The sequence below is a fragment of the Lathamus discolor genome, chromosome Z (assembly GCF_037157495.1).
Source record: "Lathamus discolor isolate bLatDis1 chromosome Z, bLatDis1.hap1, whole genome shotgun sequence".
Taxonomy (NCBI): domain Eukaryota; kingdom Metazoa; phylum Chordata; class Aves; order Psittaciformes; family Psittacidae; genus Lathamus; species Lathamus discolor.
The window spans coordinates 55,230,300-55,252,012 of NC_088909.1; the positions used below are offsets into that span (position 1 = coordinate 55,230,300).

The window sequence follows — 21,713 nt, forward strand, 5'->3', positions numbered from 1 at the left end:
GTGTTTTCTGACATTTCAAATTAACCCGTGTAAAATCCCAACAATTCTTGAAATACCAAGGCTGAGAACAGGGCACGCATCATGCTCATGGATCAGCGGTTGTGGAGGCAGCCACACCAAGCTGTGTGCAGCAGTTAATTGCATGCCAAGAGCCAGGGCTGAAGGAGCAAGGCACAGTGTCCGCAGCTGATATGACAGAACCAAATCCCAGCACAGGAAACAAACAAATCCTTCTGTAAGCATGGTCAGCAACTCCTCTTGCAGTGGCAGTGACAGGCTCCGCACATGGCTCACCACATGACTCCATATGGGAACAGTTCACATTGTAACTTAGCCGCTGCTCAAAGCCTGCTGTCACCCTCCCACTCCCTTCCAAAATTGCTGGGTTAATAATTAAATCCCAAGATAACTGCAAGGTCAGTTTTGCTTTGATCTCTGAATATTTCTTATCAAAACTGCATGCAGCCTTTCTTTTTTTGGAAGCCGACCCAGTAATCTCAAAGAGGAGTAAAATGCTACAGGCAAAGCCCATATGAGACACTTTCACTTATCTCTATCAAATTGCTTACCCTTTTGTTTTTAATCTGTGTCCAAACATGATTGTTGCCAGAGAATCACGTGTATGCATACTATCAAAAAAAATAATTGTACAAATGCTATAAGAAATGCACACAGCCACTGTATTATTTCTCTAGGAACAACCTCATTAGGTATGGGCCTCAGAAGAGCAAGCTTCAAAAGTGCTGTAAGCAACCAGTACTTGATCATTCTCCAACCACTCACCTGGTTATTGTGGTAAGGTGGGAGGAGAACTCCTCAATGCAATCGAAATATCAGTGTTTTGTACAAAATCTCAAAGCTCTTCAGGCTCCTGACACGCATTTTGGAAGCTTTTGGTCTTGTAGTAGTTCTAACACCTCATGCATTACAGGCCAGACAGCCTGGCAATACATGGACACACAGCCTGGAGCCTGAGACTGTGAGACAGATAGCAAGGACAGTTCAAGTTCTGTGTGGAAAGGAGGTGGAGGAAGCAGCAACATCTCCATCCTGAAGCATATCCCTTCAGATTCTAAGCTATGCTATCTAATATCAAAGCAAGTTTTTCTTAGCAAGGCAATAGATTTCCAAGGTAACCTTATTTTAGGGTGAGCTCCAAGATTTATGGATGGTAGGACAATTTGCATCGGCAGGACTCGTACGCTGTTAAATGCACCGGCCAGCAGTAAGCTCTTGGCTGTGAAAGACTTTGCACAGCATGTAGATGTCCCTGGAATCCTAAAATCAGACCCTGCAAATACACAAAGCTATAATAACCAGGAGTATAATGTAAATAGATAGCTTATATCCTGTGTAACTATATAAAACCCATTCTGTACAAGTGTTCATTTCTATAGACTGAGCAAACACCAGATTCAAGGACAAGCGAGGATAATGTGTTCAAATTACTTCCCAAGGAAATGAATGAGGAAATACTTGTCGTGACAGTACTGGTCTTATATATGTGTTTGGTTTCTTTGAAGGAAAGACCCCTCTAAACCTCTCCACGTTCTGTTTTTTCTACAGTACAGAGACACACTATGTGCATTTAACTCTGCCATAACCCATTACTGCATGTGAAACTGGAAAAGAAATTCGCACTCTCCTGAGTCAAAAAACAACTTTTTTGTTTGTTCCACTCATGATAAAACCCACCATGACCACTGCAAGGCTACCACTCTGCCTGCACATACTGAAATGTCCACAGCTGCACACAAGTCATCTCTCCTACTCTCAAGAACTGAGCAGGCAGTTATGGAAATCACTGGGATACCCAAAACTGAGATAAACCCTGCAGCATCCTGACATGTGGTCTTCACCAATGGGTAAGAGCAGTGCCATAAATTTAATTACATGTCATGTGAAAACTACTCTTTTCATTTATTTTAAAGTGCTGCTAGCACTAGCTGCTAGGAAGTTTCTTATTTTGTGGTGATAGCAAGTATCCTGTTCCCTGCTCACCTTATCCATCATATGTGCTTGGTTTTCAATGCTGAAAATTCTCTTAATCCCTCCTTACACAGATATCTATCTTCATTCCCTGTTCTCAACTCCTATTTTGAGAGACTCATTTTGTGAGGCTCTGCCTGGGGCTGCATTAATGTCAGGGATGTGAGGGGACCATTCCTACACAGAGCAGCACTACAGCAGACACTTTCTGTTCCACAGTATAGGCACACATACTAGAAATATTGTGTGACACTAGAACTAACATTACTGCTAGAGGCAAAATCTAGAGTTGTAAAATTTGGAAGAGTCAAGAGAGGGGCTTTCACCTCCACCAAGGCTACCTGAATGAGAAAGATGTAAAGGACCTTGGAAACAGAAGGCATCAGTCTCAGAAGAAAATTGTATTGGTCCACATTAAACTTACCAAAACTGGACTTTTTAACTTTTTAACAGATACTATAAAATTTCCAGGCTGCCTTTAGAGCCCTCCTTTCTTTGTCTTAAGCCCCAGCTCTATCTTGGTTTCTCAGTCTGAAAAGGCAGCCATTTCAAGATAGTTGTCTCAGTTTGCTCTGCCCCCCTTTACCTGGTTGCTGTGAGTATTGTCTATCCTCTGCTTTCCTTGTTGTTGTGCAGGAAGCACATCCTTCCTAGCTGACCAAGACAGTTTACAAGCCAGAAGGGTTTTGTCTGCAGTAACTATTTTTTCTTACAACCACAATTCATGCAACAATGTGAGAAATTCATATATTTTTTAAGTGCCCTTCTAAACTTTTTGTTGAGGAAAAGAGGTTTGCTCCAAGGGAAATAAAAGGCTCAAATACCTATTAAAGGATTGTTCATATATGCCTTGTCAGAAACCTCATGGTCCCAGGAAACTTGCTTTGCAGCTTCTCAGTGCAGGAGGCCACCCTGGGACAATTACTCTAAACCAGCATGCATCTCATGTCTCTGTCATAACAAAGCAGGGCTCTGGAATAAAGTGAAAGGCTCACGCTTGTTTGTTGATTTGCTGAAGGTCGGAGGCTAGTTCTTTTGTCCTGTGGCTTGCCCTGTTACCCTGTAATTAGGGCTATGATCATATCTGCAGAACCTTGGGATGACTATGGTGAATGCAGTAGGTAGGAAGATATTCTGGGCTTTCAGTAATGCCCATGCCACCCTGCTGAGGCCAGTTAATTACTTTGGTGCAATTACAGCCAAGCTCAGTACTATTTACTATCCCTGTAATGTTCCTTTCCCCAAAACTGGGCAATTTTTAGTAGCAAACTGCAGCACTCACCATTTAATGCTATAGAACATTGCGTGCATGTGCATACACCAGCATCACTGAAGACAGGGAAGGAAATTCTTTCCCAGGGTTTCTGCTTTTCCTTATGGCAGAGCTACTCTTCCTCAGTGTTGGTATCAGAATTCCCCTGAGGGATTTTCACCCAGCATTTAAATGCAAATCTGAAAACTTCCTTGCCAGTCCACTATTTGGCAATCCATCTCACCCAAAACATCCTACCTCAGAAGATGGCACAGATAAAACTCCAGATTTCACATTGATAGCTGAACTATGGGCAACATCGGAAGAGTCAGGGTAACGGTGCTGACTGGCTGCTTTGGTGTTTTCTCAATGTCTCCCTTTCTTATTTCATCTATGTCAAGTATAGACATGTTGACACACAACTGGAGAAAACTTTCTGGATGGCACATCTGGAGCCAGTTTTCATTTGAAATAGAGCCCATCTCCAGAATGTGGTACATCCAAACTGATAGATTAGTTGGACTAAATACATACTTTCAATATTGTTTCTTGAATTATGGTGTGACTTTCATGTCTTTTGATTTATCTGAGACACAAATTTGTCCTGAGGTCTACAAAACAGCTGAAGGAAGCTAGGGCTTTACACTCAGTGGGCATAGTCTGTTAACTAAATAGACAAGGCACTGCTTTCTATCGTTATCTGGTCTGCTGTCCTATCACTGCCTCCAAGAATTAGACAGAATAATAAATAAAATAAATAAATAAAAAAAAAAATCTAGACCAAATCTGCCCATGTCCTGGCAGAACCTTCCTTTTGAAGAAATGATTCTCCAAGGAAAACTTTCCTATTTTTAAGGCTAAGGCACTCACAAGTGGCTTATAGGGGAACATTTTTGTGGTCTGTAGAAGGGTATTATTATAGTAGCTAGTAATAAGCAATAAACCGTGGGCAGGAAAATACTTCTATCTACCAGGGCTGGAATGCAAAATCAAACAACCTCTAAGTTAAGGGAGCACGAGGAGTACTGCTTCTACCCTTATTTTGATTTATTTGCATTGTGTGCTGTCGCTTAGTAGCACAGGAGGAAGTAGAGCAGCAACACTCGACAGAGGGCTGAATGAAATTGCCTGGGTAAAAAAAAAAGATCAGTAGCCCTCAACCAGTGCCCACTCAGCCAGCTGAAAACTGCAGAGAAGATGTGACACAAAAATGTCATTAAATCCATGGAGAAACCAGTTAGTTTCTTGATGAGCACACTGGATCTTCCAGCACTCACCCAAGTTTTTTTTTTTTTTTTTTTTGTTTGTTTCCTGACAGATGATTGTTAATTTCTAGACATCCCTTTGTACAGTGGTGATTTCAAAACTAAGCATTATTGCAAGTGTATTCCAAAACTCTGAATTCCACAACTCTCTGGTGCCACAGGCTGGAGATGGAGTTCAACTTCATGTAAATCACAAGATGGAGGTTCGTCTGACTCAGTACACAACCAACAGGACCATCTGTGTACTCTTCCTTTCACATTACGGTTAATGTACTTATATCCTTTTTCTTTCTTGTTCAACATTAAAAATGCATCACTGGGCAAACTGGGAAGATCAGAGGTTTTACTATCTGAGTGCAACACCTAAAAGGCATAACAGAAGGCTTGTTCTTCATCCTCAGGTGAAGAAAAGTCATTATTTCAGGATTTCTGCACATGAAGTCCCAGTATGCAAGACTAAAAAGCATGGTAAACAATTCAGACTGTCTTCCTATAGCAAAAGACTTCCATGTACATGCTTCTGTTAGAATGGAAGGACACCTTTCGTAAGAAAATTCCACCTTCAGCTGTGTTAGTGCTAATCCACCATAACCCTTTATACGTTTCAGTGATAGTAACTCCATTTGTTTCCGGAAAATGTTTTTTGCCATAGTTAAAGGTAAAAACTAGGCTGATACAGAAACAAGATTTATAGCTTTATGCCTCATTTATAAAGAGCTGTTATTTTTAAGTTGTAAGCAATTCATAGCCAACTTTTCAATTTCTTTCGTGACTTTCTTGTTTTGAAGACTAAAAACATAAAGGACATGAGCCTATTCTACCAATTCATAAAGTGGCACTTTCCTTCCCCAGGGAGAGAAAAATACCTTCTCCAAAACACAGCACAAAATTCTGCCAGAACACATAGGCCAGGTGAGGCAATCAAGCCTGTAAATCATTTCAAAATGTATTGGTTTACTGCTGTTTTGCATTAGATGCTTCTTATTTGATGCAGCAATTGTATACACTTTGAATATTGGTTATAAGCATCACATCTGAAAAAGACAGGAAGAGATTAAAGCAACAGTGTCCAACAGAATTTATTTTGCATATTAAATAAAAATCAAAACCTACCAGGCAGCCTCTGTCTGTGTCTGAGTGGTAGGCATGCTTATAATAGGAATATTCCCATGCCTCTTACCAGGCAAGAGATCATGACTTTAAATTTATTCTTTTAATGTCATACAATTTAGACATCATGGGTATGGAGAATATAATTGTTACACGTGTCAAGCCATGGGGACCACAAAGGATGTACAGCCTTAAGCAGCAGACCCAGAAGCTGAACCTGATGAGCTTTTGCATAGCTTTTGCTGAATTGTTCTTATTAATGGACTGGATCAATGTCACTTGCAAATAGCAACGAAAACTGAAATTCCTCCTGCTCTACAGCCTATGTTACATAAACAGCTATCCAATGTATGAAGAAAAAAACAATTGAATGTCTCACTAATGCTGCCTTTCATCCAAAACCTACAGATTTAAAATGCTCAGACAAAGGCCAAGAAATGTATTCTTGGCACATCCTAGAAGCCTATACCCTGCCCTCAATTTTCACTGACATCAATGGGAATTTCTGCACTGAAGACAATACTCAACAACTGAAGACAATAGCTGCTCTCCTATTTATTTCCAAACAAGTGCTCTCCAGGTAAAACTAGATGGAACATCTTAGCATCTCAGCCAACAATAAACCTCAGCCTTCAGACATCAGTGCGAACTACAGATTAGGTAAGCAAGCAAACGCTTCTGTTCCACCACTGTCTTGAATCTTGGATTCATTCAGCAACCTTTCAGCCACAGATTTACTTTGGGAATCAGTCCAGCAATCAACAGGAATTTTGTATAAATCCATTGGCAAGTACTGCTTTACTGAGTATGTAAATGATTTTCTATCATTAGCAGAACTGTTCATTATCAAGACTGATAATGTAGCAATTAAACAGCTAATTAGGAAAATGCTAAAGATGATAGAAAATGAATACAAAACTGCAGGTCAGAAATGTTGCTTCCAGGAAATAAAAAAAAACACATTTATTGTCAAACCATCAAGATTATAACATTGTTCATTTATCTCAATGCACATATTACTCCCTGTAGCCATCTCTGGACATATAAGAACAACAGGAAGTCATCTTCACACCCTAATTTTAACACAATCAAACTCATCAGTGTTCATTTGCTTTGCATGGTGGTGAGGAGAAGGTTTGTTTCTGTGAAGTGCACTTCTGCCTCACACCAGTACTTCTACTAGACCTTTCTCCATAAGTTGTATGACTTTAAGTAATTTGATAAAGGAACCAAAACCAACGAGGTGAAGTTGACCCAATACACCAGTGCAGCTTCCACGCAGTCTCTGCACTGGTGGAGGACCATTTCATAGTGACCCTAGCACATGTCGGAAAGAATCTACCATGCTTCTCCAAGGTGTCCCTTCAGAGTTTAACCAGAGTCATGTGTGTGTCATTTAATTGCTAGAGAACACACCAAGATCATAAAAATAGTGTGTACTCTTCTTTTAGTAAGAGGGCTGCCTACCTTGCATGGTTGCTCACTTGGGTCTCTTGGCCCAACACTTGTCTGTTGTATTCCTTCCCCATCCGTCACCTCTTGCACCTGCTTCCTGACTTCAAATCAAGGGGATGCCCTGTGTTCTGCTTCTTCTCCTCGTAACACCTTCCGGGCACCCCAGTCAGCCTTCTGGTGGGGGCAGTGCTGTCCATGGGCTCAGCACGCTTCCCAGTGAAGACCCCAGGTCTTCCCACATACCCAGCAGTCAGATCCACTATAATCATGGATTATGCATTGTAAGGAGAAAATCTATTTCATCATGACTTGTCCAAATTCATGTGGATTTGCCCTGAACTTAAAGAAAAATACAGTCCAAAGGACAGGCTCTTCTTCAACCTGTTTAATTAAAATCCTAGCCCAGCTCAATAACTGGTTAGATTTTATCACCTGAACTCTGGTGCCTGAAAGATGTCCCAGGAGAGGAAGCAGTATGGACTTGCTGGGGACTAGTCTATGCAGGCAGCAGCACCCAGAGGATCCTTATCTCCTTCCCTGCCGTTCACTAGTGAAAATCAGGAATAACTGAAAAAACAGTTCCACTAAGAGATGACTTTGCTGCTTTCTTTTTCCTGACAAGATCTGTGCCTGAATTTTCATCTGAAATCATTGCTCAACTGATTTTAACTTCGCTTTTAAAATAATAAACCTTTTAAAATACTAAAGCTGTGCTTTAAGAGTAATAAACAGAGGCCAGTACTATAAATGTTGAGGAAAGTCAACAAGGAGTGGAATAAAAATATTTGGAAAATCAAAATAGTGGGATTTTTCAGACTGTTGCACCCTGGACTGCTGAAACCAGACAAGAAATATGACCATAAGGCATCTCAGTGGCGTAAATGTTTGGGCCAAGATTATCATCAGTTTCAATGAGTGGATCCTGCATAGATAATTTTACATATCTGAGATTTGCCATAGTTTCTGGGCCACACTTCAGCAAGTTATATAAGCCTGTGCCTGACTATATGTGCATTGAGAGCCTGACTGCATGCAAGAGGCAGAGAGTCAGTCTTTCAAGAAGTTAGAAACTTCTGCACTTTGAACAATGCCTGCAACTAATTGCAGAACTAGCACTGAACCCATTGAAATGGCAGCTGTCAATATAAAACTAGAAACGTCTTTCAGAAACTAGGACCTGTGTGATCTAGATTTAGCTAGGCATAAATGTTTGCACTGCTCTTTGAATAGGCATTTACTTTGCTACTAAATATTCATAGCTAACCAGCCACGCTTAGTTGATTTATTTCAATATTAAGCCCCACAATGCAGGGAAGTAACTCAAGTGAACGGTACCAACAGGATTTAAGGAAAAGTATTATTCTGTTATTATAGAGAAGCAATAAGCAGCATATTCTTATAAGTTTTCTGAATATAATGATTGCTCAAAGAAGACTGATTGAACCGTGATTTTTCTGCATCAAGTAATTTTAGATTATTATTTACTTGGAGTTATTTTAAAGTGCTGATACTAAGGCGGTATGAGAGGTAGGAGGGGAGGGATACTAAAAATAATAACAAAAGAGGTGTGTGAGCGGGACGCATACATGTATGCATGCATACACAGGTATGTATGCTTTATACGCATATGTACATATGCTAAGTATCCATAAGAATTAATCTAAAATACTGGGCAGGGAAGGGATCTGTATACACAACAAGCTACAGTCAAGATTTTATTACCTTTGGATTTTGGAACCGAAAAAGTAAACCAAACATGCATTGGTCTAGTTTGGGTGTCAGTCTAAAACAAGGTACATCATACGGGTGCCGCACCAGAGAAGCCAAGGCAAGCCTGGAGAACAGAATTGTTTGTTCATCCAACATATGAATGGAACACGAGGGAACAGGTTGTGTGGGAGCACTGAGATCTTATTGATTAATTAAGAACTAATATTCCTCATTTTAAAAAGAGCACACACAAGCTCCCCTTTGCAAGTAGGATATTTGTGGATTATTTTGCCATTCCTAGAATTAACAAGGAGCTGCGTAATTCTGGAAACAGAGACAAAACAAGCTACCAGCCATAGCAGCCTGGATTTTCGTACAGTTCCAGCTCACTTTTAGATTCTCTAATTGGCTCTTGTAGATTTCGAGCAAGAAAAGCCCAGTTCCTGAGGCCCTTCAGCATGGAGGGGGGACTTGTATGCACAGCACCAAGTATTTGCCATTCACAGTTAATTCGGTCACTGTCTCACCATTGGGTCCAAACCAAAACGCAGGGCCCAAGCTGGTCCCAGCCAGATCAAAGTGTCTTCAGTTTGCCCCATTGCTTTTAGCTTGGTAGAAGTAGAGCTAAATTAGGAATAGCTGCTTTCCTGTTTAAATGCTATTTAAGGAATTTCAGCATACCTGAAGTCTGCAAGTGTGAATACTAAAAAAAAAAAAAAAAAAAAAAAAATGACAAAGAAAAAGAAAAAGAAAAAAAGGAAAAAGAAAACGGAAAAGAAAAAGGAAAAAGAAAAAAGAAAAAGAAAAAAATGAACAAGAAAAAAAACCAAAAGAAAAGAAAAAAGAATAAGAAAAAGAAAAAAAGAGAAAGAAAAAGGAAAAGAAATTAAAATAAATGAAAAGGAATGCATTTTTTACAGTAACAACAGACGTACAGTAATATGTACTTGGATCTAATATCTAAACACTGCTCCCGGAAAAAAAAGTCAATGGTCCTCTTAGAAATGGGATTGCACCCAGAATAACCTGTGATAGTTCTAGGCTAAATGTAATCTACAGCCATCTTTTGAAGCTTACTAGGCAAATGGAGACCCTTCTCCACTTTCTACGGTAGAGTCATTCTGAATAAGTTCAGCCAGTGAGTCAGTTATCCCTTGTCCCACTTCGCAAAACCTTGCATAACCCAACTTCTCTTACAGTATTCAGGAGCATTGAATGCCTCATTGCCTACATTTGAGTTTCCCTGCAGTCCACTGGTCTCAGCACTCTGAAACTGGTGATCATTTATACCACAAAACAAACACCTTCTGCAAATAAGAGACAGACACTGAGCACATAAAGGCCAGAAACTGAAAAATGAATCTGGTGTTCGGTTTAGCAGGCAGAAAATGTTCAAGTCTTCAAAGAGAAAAGGTCTATTTACCAGAATAATCAACCAATTCAGATGGAAAATCAGAGGAAAGGGAGGACCTACACATAATGCTGCAAAATGCCTCACTGTTCGTAGCTGCATCTCTCTCTGATCAGGCTCTCTGCAGCAAGTTTCTGGGGCCACCAGCTTTCTACTTGTCCATCTCCACAAGCCATAGTGAATAACCACAAGTCTGGTGGGACTTTTCACACAAGACGCAGGGTGGCAAATTAGAAACCAACAGTCAGAAATAAAAACATATTTGGAAGTCCTTACTTAGACAAATATCCCACCAGAGCCACAGCAGCCGTGGACAAGGACCCTCCACAGATAATTTCTTTCACTGTCAGCCAGCACTGGGAGATTTGTGGACAAATTTTCCTTATTTCTCAGTATGCTTTCTTTTCCTATCTTTTCTGCCTTTTGGGTCACCCCCTAGGATATTTTTGTTGACATCAATGTGAAACTTCAGGTTAATTCAAGTTAACAGGATACGCACAAGGAGCTAGCACATGGAGCTGGAGCCCGGTGCGAGGGTTACTCACCTTCCACTACCACCGTTGCAGGTTTTGAATAAGCTGTGCCCAGGCTGTTCTTGGCTACACATCGATATTGTCCTGCATCTTCTCTTTGAACATTGTGGATCCTTAAATTCCCTGAATCGAGGACAGCAATGCGAGCATTCTCCTGTTGGAGGAAGGAGCTATCGAGGTAGGGCTCTACATGCAGGCTGCACACAAGCAGCACCAAATATCCACTGACAGACTGGGCTCACACACATGAAAATCATTTGTGTTGTCGTACATCTGAAGGATATGGAGCAAGCTCTTCCTGCTCAGCTGTGTAATGACACACTCACCCATCCCTCATTTTGCAGATCAGTGAATTACAGCTTCCAAAGAGCCTGAATCTTAGCTAAGTGGTTCAGTAGCTCTCATTTAAGAGAATACTCACAGATTTAGCAGCATTTGGTCATGCTTAGTAGTAATAAATACATATCATATAAAATACAGATACACAGAGAATGTTTGGTTTATAGGTGGAATTATTGCAGATTCAGACACTTATGAGATGAACCCTGGATTTCCCAAATGCTTGCTTCTTAGCAACTAGAATTTACAAATGCTGTAATTGATGCTAATATTTTAACACAATACCATTACTGAATAGTTAGCATTACTTAAATTTCATTCTGTACTCACCTTTACAGCTGTTTCTCCTTTGATCCATGAAACAGAAGGTTTTGGATTCCCCATTGTAGTACAAGGAAGAACAGCCTTTAACCCTTCTATTATTTCTACATTTACAGGTGGTCGGGTTATTTTGGGTCCTAAAAATTTAAAAGTTAAAAAAAAAACAAAACCAACAAACAAATAAAGTTGAACTGAAGCTAAGAGATACAAGAACAGGACAAGTTCAGAAATTGCAACAAAATCTCTGTTGCTTTTTAATTTGCAGTGCTAAAAATACTAGACTAAGATGCAGTCTCAGTAGGTCATGAGCTGCCTTGGAAAGAAAAAACTTCCTAAAGCACAGTGTTCAGCGTTTCAGTTTATGGGCGAAAAAGCAGCTAACTTGCATGGGTTTTTTGTTTTCACAAATGGAGATTGACAGCCATTTGAATTAGGGCCTGAGCTAAAATCCAAATCCAGATAAGAGTATTTCCAGTATTGAAGAACATTTGCATTCCAGGTTTTGACATTCTTCACTGCATAAACAGTGTCATGTGTGAAAGTTCAGATCTGGAGTGAATCAGTTTTGAAACAGTTTTAAACGAGGATTGTCTCTAGCTTCACAAGAAGGGCATGTAAATGCAACTCGTGTCCTTCACTGAAGGGTTTATAGCTGTGCTAATAAAAAAGAGAAAGCATCCTTAAAGAAAAAAACAATCAAGCTCCTTTAAAGTTAGTATGGGAAAAAAATAGAATCATTTTAGCCAAAGAAAACCATGGCTTATCTTACTCTGAGCTGGGAGTAAAGAAAATCTTCATCTTAGTGTTTTGGGAGATGGGAAGTTTTCCCTCCCTAGTACAATACCAAACCAGCAGAAAAATTACCTTCAGAAAGCATCAACGCCTGGCCCCCACCTGCAGGCAACTGGGATTCTGGAGAGCCCCAGAATTACCAGGCCTAAAGGGTCACTCTCATTAGCACAAACAAATCTTTACCTACAAAACAGACACTTTAGCCAGTAATATCTCAGCTGCCCTTTTAAGTGTTTGTATAAATAACTGTAGCCATGTGAGTTCAGCTTCACCAAGTTCAGCATGGATATAGTCCTTTGCGAGAACCAGTTCCCTTCCACCCCCGTGGGATGATGAGGTTTATACCACAGTGCTCCATCCAGACCTGTCAAGACTGCTATTAAGAACATCTAAACAGCACTTACTTGCTTTTGTCATCCTCAGGCATAAATCTGATTAGTGAAATCTTATGTTTAAAATTCACAAGGGATTTATGCAGTACTGCCAGAGGTTTAATCTATCAAATTGTGCTGCTTTTATAAAGTTCTGTACAAAGGGTGTTCTTCAAAGCACCGTTTTATATCCCGTGCTATGCAGAGAGTTCCTCTGATCCCAGTACAAGTGCATGTTATTCAAACTGAATAATCATAACTGCTTTTAGTTAAGATATGATCAAATATGCCATGTCTCCACCTCAAAGGACTCTACCCATCCCCAAAGCAACATGGATCTGCCCTGAGCGTGGTCCCACAGGAGCCAAACCTGGGAGCTTGCTCAGGCTCTCAATTACATACTCACATGATGACAGAAAGAAATTGCATTCCCACTTACGCATTTTCACTTGGAGAGCTCCACAGCTCTGCGCAGCTGCTCCAACCCCATTATCTGCTGTGCAGCAGTACACCCCGTCATCACTGTCCTCCACACTCAAAATGGTCAGGAGCTGCCCGTTCCTCTGTATGCTGTACCGGGTGTCGAACAGCCTGCAGGGCACAGCACAAATTGACAGGGGTAGGGGGACAACCAGGGATGGAGAGGGGAAATTGCACTTATGTCTGCAGACCACTGACGGTACTACAAACGGCAATTTGTTTTACTCTTTAATTTCAACCTGAAAAAAGGAAAGCATTGAAAATGTCAAGCTAGGCCTTAATATTTGGTTTGGTCCCCACTAGACCATGCAGCTCCTGTCTGCCACAAACATGGTGGCAATTCTTCCTCCAGCCAGGTATTGGTAAAGTTAGTAGTTGGGTTTCTGCCTGACCAAGGGCAGCCATGAGTGCAAGTAATCTAATCCAGCTTGGTCCTGTTTTAGGTATGACTCATTGAAAGAGAAAGGCTGCCTATACAGGAACTGGAACTGACTCTAAAAACTTGAGTTTTATTAAAGAAACCTTCAGAATGAAAAAAAAAAATATACTTTTTTTTATTAAACAGATAATGTCATAGAAACATTTCTACCATTGTGGGGGAAAAAAAAAAAAAAAGAAGACTCAAGCCAACAAAAAAAAAAAAAAGTACATTTATGTCTGCATCCAGAAGTGGTTTGATCTGTAGGGTTTTTTTTTTTTTTTTAATAAAAAAGGGTGAAGAAATGTGCTGAAAAAAAGAAGTCATTCAAAGATTAGGGGACGCAAGGATAGCTGTAGTTCAGTGACAGCAGGCTTTGACTTGGAAAGTCAAGAAAAGCCCTGAAATTGGTGCAACAAAGGTTGGGGATATTGTAACAAAGTCTGCAGAGCGAAAAACAATTCTACATATGAGCATGAGGGATGCATGTGTATGTATGTGTGCGAAAGCCAGGGAAAGACAGAAAACAGAGAGCTGATGTCTGATTTTCATTGTAAAACTGGAAGAGTATAATAAAGCCTCAGTGTAACAAGATTTGCATAACATTTCATAAGTTCCTCCATGTTTGATTTCTACACCTTTGTTGATGCTTTTTGTAAGTACATTCATTCAATTGTCTTTCGACCCTGGTGAACGGCAGCAAAAGGGATCTGACTCAAGGATTTTCTACCAAGCTATCACAAATGCCTGACACATCAATATGCCCTGTTTGTCTTTTACTGTTAAAAATTGCACAGCAGCCACCAAGTAATCTGAATGTGCCATCTATCATGTTACAGGCACACATTTCTTTTCAACAGCCTTTCTCCTTTCAGCCTGTATCTCCCTCCTCTTTTTCACCCTGAGAAGAAAGAGTTAACTCATCCATCATGTAAAAGAAGTGCAGGCTCTATTCCTTTCTTTCCCTGAGGAAAGCTCACTGTGTCCTGGGAGATGGAGCAGGTAACCATTTCACTTAGCACAGGGCACCTGCCGGTCTTGCACAATTTTTCACACCAAAGGGAAGGTGCTTCCAGAATCCTAGTGTTGACAAGAGCCTCTATGCTGGCACTATTCCCATTGAAGCTGCATGGTTACATATTGGTTTGTTTTGAAGGTTAGCTTAGCTGTCTGTTCAGGGCGCTGGGACCTTCTCTTGGCAAGAGAAGAAAATTTTGTGAATAAAATAATGGATATTTACTGCTTGCAGTAACTATCCCCTTTGAAGTTTGACACATACATACAGATGCACATAAACACATAGTTTTTTCAGGGGAAAAAAAATAAAAATCCACTGATCAGACCCTTTTTCATTGTGCAAATATTTTCATACATGTTCTTGGAAAGCAACAGATATTTTCAGCTTATCTGTTTCCCTGTCTTTAGTCTCAGCTTTTGTATCAGCAGCACTTTTAATGCCAACACAGCTTTGACAAAGTGAAAGATGCTGCTAATATTGCTCCAGAAGTCCCAGTAAGGGAACAAAGCACCTGCATTCTCTGGCCTGACCAGCAAAGACTTTTTGGTCAGTAATTTCCTTTTTAGTAAATACGTGAAAAAGGCACTGTCTCAAAGAGAGCAGGATGGCTTTTAGGAAGATAAGTTGGGCTTCTGGATGTGGGGATGGGTGTTAGAAACTATTTGTTTTTCATATGATCTTAGAATAGAGAGAGTGAAATTTCAAAGACCATGCATGGGGAGAGAAAGGCATGTAATATCCATGGTCCTGCACGAATGACTTCCCTTCCAGCTTTGATTTTCAGGCATGGTGACACTGATTGGGAAGGAATTAGGAGAGAGGTGACCTGATTTGTGAATAACATCCTTGGAAATTCAGACCTCCAACCCACAACAAGGCCAGGGTCAGAGGGTTAGGGCCAGGGTTTTGCTGAGTTCCTGTTGAAGGCAATGAAAAACAGATTTCTGACGGCAGAATCCTCCTGCTGATGCTAACTTGCTTGGAGTCTCCTGAGGCCATGGTTCAAGGGCTGTTTGGATGCTTGACTACAATAGCAGGAACCATGCTGCAGGTGACCATCTGCCTTACATGGGAATCTTTTGTGAAGAATGGGCCTTAACTGTGTTACACGAGTATGGTTCCGTAATTCTCCCTTACAGATGGAGTCACTGACAGCAATATAGAATGAAAAACTGATGTGAAACCATGTAGAAGACATGATGTAATTTCAGAGTTGGAAGATCAAGTACAGTTTACTTTGCAAGAGCCTGTATACAACAATAAGGCTAAGACATTGGTAGCACTTCCATAACACATTTCCAAAGCTTCGTTCTTGAGCAGTACCTTGATGACTAGTGGTTAATATCTGACAGTGTCTCGTAGCAGTAAGAAGCCCGTTTCCTATGATCCAGAACTAGAAGCAAACCAGAATGCCATGATACAACCCCCCTTCCAATGCAAACTTTCCAAGCACATTGCAGACACTCAGGCAACAAGTCTGGCAATGCTCCTTCTAAATAGTATACAGCATCCTCCTCCTTTACAAATGCATAAACTGAGGAACAGAGAAGATTTCATTGTCTGAAGCTGAAGAGCACACTCATTTCTTGACACAGAAATCAACTGTCTCCAATCTCAAGTGTGTGAAGCTGCAAGAGCACCTCCCAGGTGCTGCTGTCACCCCCTAAGGAGCACAGATTCCTGTATAATTACAGCCACTCACCCTTTTCCCCACCACAGACTCATTCTGAAGTTTCTGGATATCTCCTTTATCATAAAGAAAAACACTGATCGTTTTGGCAGGAGATTCTAGAGGGGTTTAGGGCCATTCCCTACCTGATGGGAATGCCGTTGCGTGTCCACGTAATTTCCGGCTCAGGATACGACTCCACTACACAGACAAACTTAGCGACTTCCTCTACCAGGGCATCCACAGTTTCCAGAGGAGTGCTGATCAATGGAGCTGTGTGAACAAAGAGAAAATGAGAAAACTTCCCAGTGCCTCCCAGAAAGAAGCATGAAACCTGACAGAACTCTTTGGTGGAGGCACCCATGTCCTTGTAGGGTCATTCGATGGCTTTTTCCACACCACAGAGGTGCTTCACACATCCTCTACACATTTGCTGTAACACAGGTCCCTCCACATTTGTAGCTGCAGCCTCCTGTTGTTTGCTGCAGGTTTTGCATTTACCCTGTGCTCTCTCTACAGGATGCAAAACAGAGCATGGGGCTGCTCCAACAAGCCCAGTGTGTCCTTGGTTTCTAGCCCTCCTCTCCCTTAAGGTGCACAGCACTGGATGGCATGCTGCGAGGACATGGGTGGGGCTGTCCCCCTGCTACAGGGGTGGCACTGCATGGGCTGAAAGAGCAAGGAACAGCACACAAATAAAAGCCAACCTGACCTGTCCCTGCAGTTGGCACACTGCATTATTATTGGCTCGTAACATATGAGATCTGGGTTTTGTCATTAATACAGTTTTTCTCCCAATCAACTCAAATATCTCTCTCTCAAAAAAAAAAAAAAAAAAAACAAAAACCCCAAAAAAAAAAAAAAAGCCCAGGAAAAAAAACCCAAACCACCAAACAACAAATCAAACCTGCTATATAGCACTATATTTTTCAAAGCCAGGCTTGTAAATGCCCTTTATGTCTTCCTGTTTCACAGCACAAGTTGCAAACATTCTCTTTTTCTCAGCTCTTCTAACCAAGTACACCAGGTTTAGATGTCTAGTAGCTGTGTCTGATGCTTATTATCATAGACCTGCTGTTATACATTATTTAAATGTATCTTTAGAAAAATTTTCCATTGCCCTAGTAAAAGACATGAAGCACTGCTGGAAGGGATCAAAGGCTATGCCTAGTGAATCACTCTCCCTGCCTATGGTATGCATCGCAGCCATTGCCTCCAAAGACACTTGAATGACTTTTAATCTGTGGTTGCAAGGGACACACATCCAGTATTTGTTGGACTGGATTTCACTGACAGCTGTGCTGAGATGAACCAGTTTCATACCATGTTCCTGACACACCACCTTGAGCCTGTACAGCAGATGCAGGAATCTTCCTGTCCCTCTCTGACTATAGCAGTATCTGGCATGCTGTGTGTCTTTTCACAGCAAAATCCTGACTGAAATGTATCTGCTGGCCCTACACAGTACAGTAAGATTTAAAACCAGGCAAAAAATAAACTACATCAATCTTACCCCTCCCTCCCCCCCAAAAAAAATAATAAAAAAATTCAAGATGTTCCAATTTAAGTGACTGAGGGTGATAGAAAGCCTTTACCTTAACGCTTTTCCTATTTACACGGGAGTAAAAATTACAATGTCATTGAGCTGGAATGCAGCTAGAGGAAGAAAGGATCATCTTCCACCATCAAGTTTATGTAAAAGGCCTAACGCTTTTGAAATTTCATTAGAATGAATCTGTTTCAATAATATTTCTAGATGATATGACTTCAGATTGCATAACTAGCAACGACTATACATATATAAAAAGATCTTAAAACTACAGCTAAGGTTGCACTAAAGATTATATTAATACTAGTTAAAACACGTCTGTGTCAGATTCATCGCTTAAGATCACTGCCTCAGACTGTATCACCCTTCAATTTATTGGGTCATTTTGGGTAACACCAGATAGAAGTCATCATCCATATTACACCCCAAGTGAATCCCATGCTAATGGAAGCAAGTGGCAGACTTTCATAAAGCCTAAAATTCTGTTCTGCTGAAGGTTGTCTTGGGAGAATAACCTCCACTGATGGCTATCTTGTCTGCTTCAAAGAGGACATTGCTATTTCGTGACAGAGTTTATTGGGTTTTGATGGCGTTAAGCCAGGAGTTTTACAATCTAATTTTATATAGTAATTTTTATTGCAGTTTTCCACATGCCTTGATCTCTGGAAGGATGCTTTTTAGCCCTGAGAACTGTAAATTTTTACAGTCACCAAAATTCCAAGCAACCAGTTTTATAACTGTGTTGTCACGATAAGCATGGCGCAAAGAATAAAGTTAGATTTGTACCAACAGCTGGTACGCAGAATGACATTATTTTGGGGGCAGACAAGGGCTGTTAGTTTTATATATAAAATAAATTGTTTAACAACAGTTAAGTACTTCTATGATATCTATCTCTTTATTTCAGAGGATGACAGAATTGTCCTTAGCAATAGTGTCTACACCAGCTCTGACCTGGCATCTCCTTAAAGCCGGCACACAGTTCTTACAGCAGAATCAAGCCCCATACTGATGGAAAATACTGTCCAAACCAGCAGCACTTTACTCGTGGTAAAAAATAGAAAGGGAACTTTTTTTTTAAAGCTGCCTTTCCAAATTCCACATCACAGAATCACGCAGAATGGTGAGGGCTGGAAAGGAGCCCTGGAGGTCATCTAGTCCAACCCCTCTGCAAAGGCAATGGCACCTAGAGCAGGTTACACAGAAACGTATGCTCTGTTTTACCTTCCTGACATTACACACGAGTGCTGGGTGAAGGCAGGCTCCTGCTGCCAGCGTGAGGGGCAGACGGCACAAAGCCAGAGGACACATGGTGTGTCTGCAGGGGACAGTGAGTAGGGGAGTGTGACGCCATTTTGTCGTGAGGCGATGAGAGAGCCCCAAGATGGCTGTGGTGGCGCTTGCTTCTAAAAGCCATCCAAGAAAGCTCAGGTGTTGGTGTCAGTCTGTGTTTACTCAGGACAGCAGTGAAAACTTATGGTGCCTTCATCACAAGATTTTAACATGGGAAAATAAAAGCTAAACAATGCACAGACATATCTATCAGCGTATAGAAATGGCCCCAGGCCGTTCCATGCACATCCACTGGCAGTCTCTGAAATATTTTAGGTAGCCCCGTGGCTTTTAATAACATTGAAAATCATTTAGCTTATGTATCTGTAAAGCCACACAGGTGCCATTTTTCTGGATGTCAGCTGTAGTTTCCCAAGATAGCAAAATGACCCAAGCTGGCCACCAGGCCTAAGAGGAATTCCCCTTCTACTCCCAGCCCACCAGAAGCTTCCAAACTGGTTGGCTTTGGTTTTGGATTTGCACTTTTGAAACAAGACAAGCTGAGCAAACAAAGCAAAGAGGAAAACAGAGACAGTCTCCCCTGCAGTGCTGCAGGCACCAGGAGATGTTGCGGTTCCTCTGGTCGAAAACCACTAATCGTGTTTCCAGCTAATGACTCAAAACCTTTACAGAGCACTGCTGGGTTGCAGTCACGTTTCAGCCTCTCTCAGGTAACAAGCTAATTTGGCTACCCGTGCTTTAGGAAAGGATGAGTATCTCTTCATTGCACTGTTCCATCAGAAAAAATCAATCCCCTTCCTCTTTGTTTTTCTTGTCTCTCCCATCCCATTTTACCACTGATTTCAAAAAGACCAAGGTTCACCAACTTACTTTAGCACTTTAGGAAAGAAAAAAAAAAAAAAACAAACAAAAAACCGGTTTTATTTCAAAAGTTTTGATATAGAAGAGGCTTTATTTTTTTTAACATTTTGAGGCCACCCTGACTAACCACTGTAAGATCACAGGCCTGCAGGAGCAGCGTGTTGGCCTAACAGGTCCTTGAAGGTTTTTCTTTGTTTTGCTGAAGCTACAAAATTTCCTGTATGCTTCAAATGGCTCCTGACAACTGCCATGCAGCAAAGCCATTTGTCCACAGGGGTACCAGACAGTGTGCGCAGAAGAACGCTGTTGCGCTTTGTACCTCAAAGACTTTTCTAAACAAACTTTTCTCAGTTCCCGGGTTGGCTAAAAGTATGTGTGCATGTGTCTGTGTATGCACACACAAGAGAGGAAGAAGGTATCACAACTTTTATCTTACATGCAATACAAACCTGCGTATTTGTATTTATATATATATATATATACACTCTGTAAAAACATTATAGCTATTTACTTCTCCTTTGAGCTTTATCTATTTATAAGCATACACAGGCATTCAGAATGCCACAAATCTTATGTTCTTCAGCAATGGGTGCTACCAGCCATTAAAACCGGTAAGCTTCACCTGACATGAGAAATGTCCATCCCACCCAGGCTGAACCCAAAGGCCTCCCCTTCCCATTCTAACAGGACTATATGCTCTTCCTAGAAAAAGAACCTCTGATCCCAGACACAAGTATAAGATTTTTTTCACTGCTATCCTTATAAAAGCAGTGAAGTGACCAGCAAAAGCAGCACACTTCTGTCCTTTTCAGGAGCACTCCCATGCCACCCACCCAACCGTTACCAGAGATGCCTTCCTCTTTTCAAAACCTCTTTCAGCAAGTGGCAGAAGAAGAGCAGGGCAAAACCCCTCCAGGCAAACCTTTCAGGAGAGTTTCGGCCAAGCTGAGGGCTGCCAGCATGAGGATGTGCACCAGGGGCACCTTCAGCAGGTCATTCATGTTTGATCCAGAAGGAACCTGGCTCCTTCAGGCAAAGCGTTCAGCATTCCCGGATGGCTGCATTTCAGACTGCGGTGCACAAGCAGAGCTTCTCTGCTAATGACAGAGCAGGGTCTGTGGTATCTAAGTATAATCAGGAATTCTCCCACCCGGCAGTGGTGATGGACATGGCCAGCTGGTGTGTATCCACTTCGGTCAGTGTGAAAGCGTGGGGCTCGTGAAACAAGAGAAAGCAAATCCCTTCTGAATTCCTTCTAAGCAAACAGAGGAGTACAATAGGCAAATGCATTTCGAGGGAAGTACCCTACACTAGCACTGCAAAGTCACCAGGCCTTTATTTCAGCACAGTGTAAGCACAGCTGTGGAAAAAGTGCTTGCCACTGGATTTTCCTCCATCTTAGTCCCCCTCTTTCTCATTTTTTATCCTCTATCTCACATGTACTCCCTCTGTCTTATTATAACCTTTCATGATTGGCTGCAATATGCCACCTGTTGCCCTGCTGATAGCATTTCTTTTCTTAACAGATGTATTTGCTGGAGCACAAGTTGTTGGCATTGAGGATTGAAAATGCCCTTCTTTGCTAAAGAGGTTGGTGGTGTTCGAGGGTCATCATAGCCCCCTGAAAAAGCAGAGCTTTGTCCTGGAAAAAGACCCAAACAAATTAAAATCCACAATGGTACCAACATTTGTACCATGGGAGAAAAGAAGCATTTCAACATCAGCAGCAGCCTAGGGGATTTGGGCACAGGTAGAGGCATTGCTGTAGGGGGAAATATGACTGTTCGGTACCGGCATTCCTCAAAAATAGCTCATTAGCCAGCAGGTCTCTGCCTAAAGTGAAAGACTGAAAATCTGAGCTCATTTTCTAGGAAGCT

General features: G+C 41.3%; 1 protein-coding gene across 1 annotated transcript in view; it reads right to left on the bottom strand.

Moving 5' to 3' along the window:
- The window catches only part of MUSK (muscle associated receptor tyrosine kinase), a 56,762-nt gene extending 35,925 nt beyond the window's left edge, over positions 1–20,837 (bottom strand). Inside the window, exons 1-5 of the mRNA XM_065661704.1 lie at positions 20,759–20,837; positions 16,280–16,406; positions 12,988–13,139; positions 11,395–11,522; positions 10,738–10,879 (exon numbers count right to left, since the gene is read on the bottom strand). Coding sequence (XP_065517776.1) covers positions 10,738–10,879; positions 11,395–11,522; positions 12,988–13,139; positions 16,280–16,406; positions 20,759–20,837 — 628 coding nt within the window. The remainder of the gene's footprint in view (positions 1–10,737; positions 10,880–11,394; positions 11,523–12,987; positions 13,140–16,279; positions 16,407–20,758) is intronic.
- Positions 20,838–21,713: the final 876 nt, after the last annotated feature.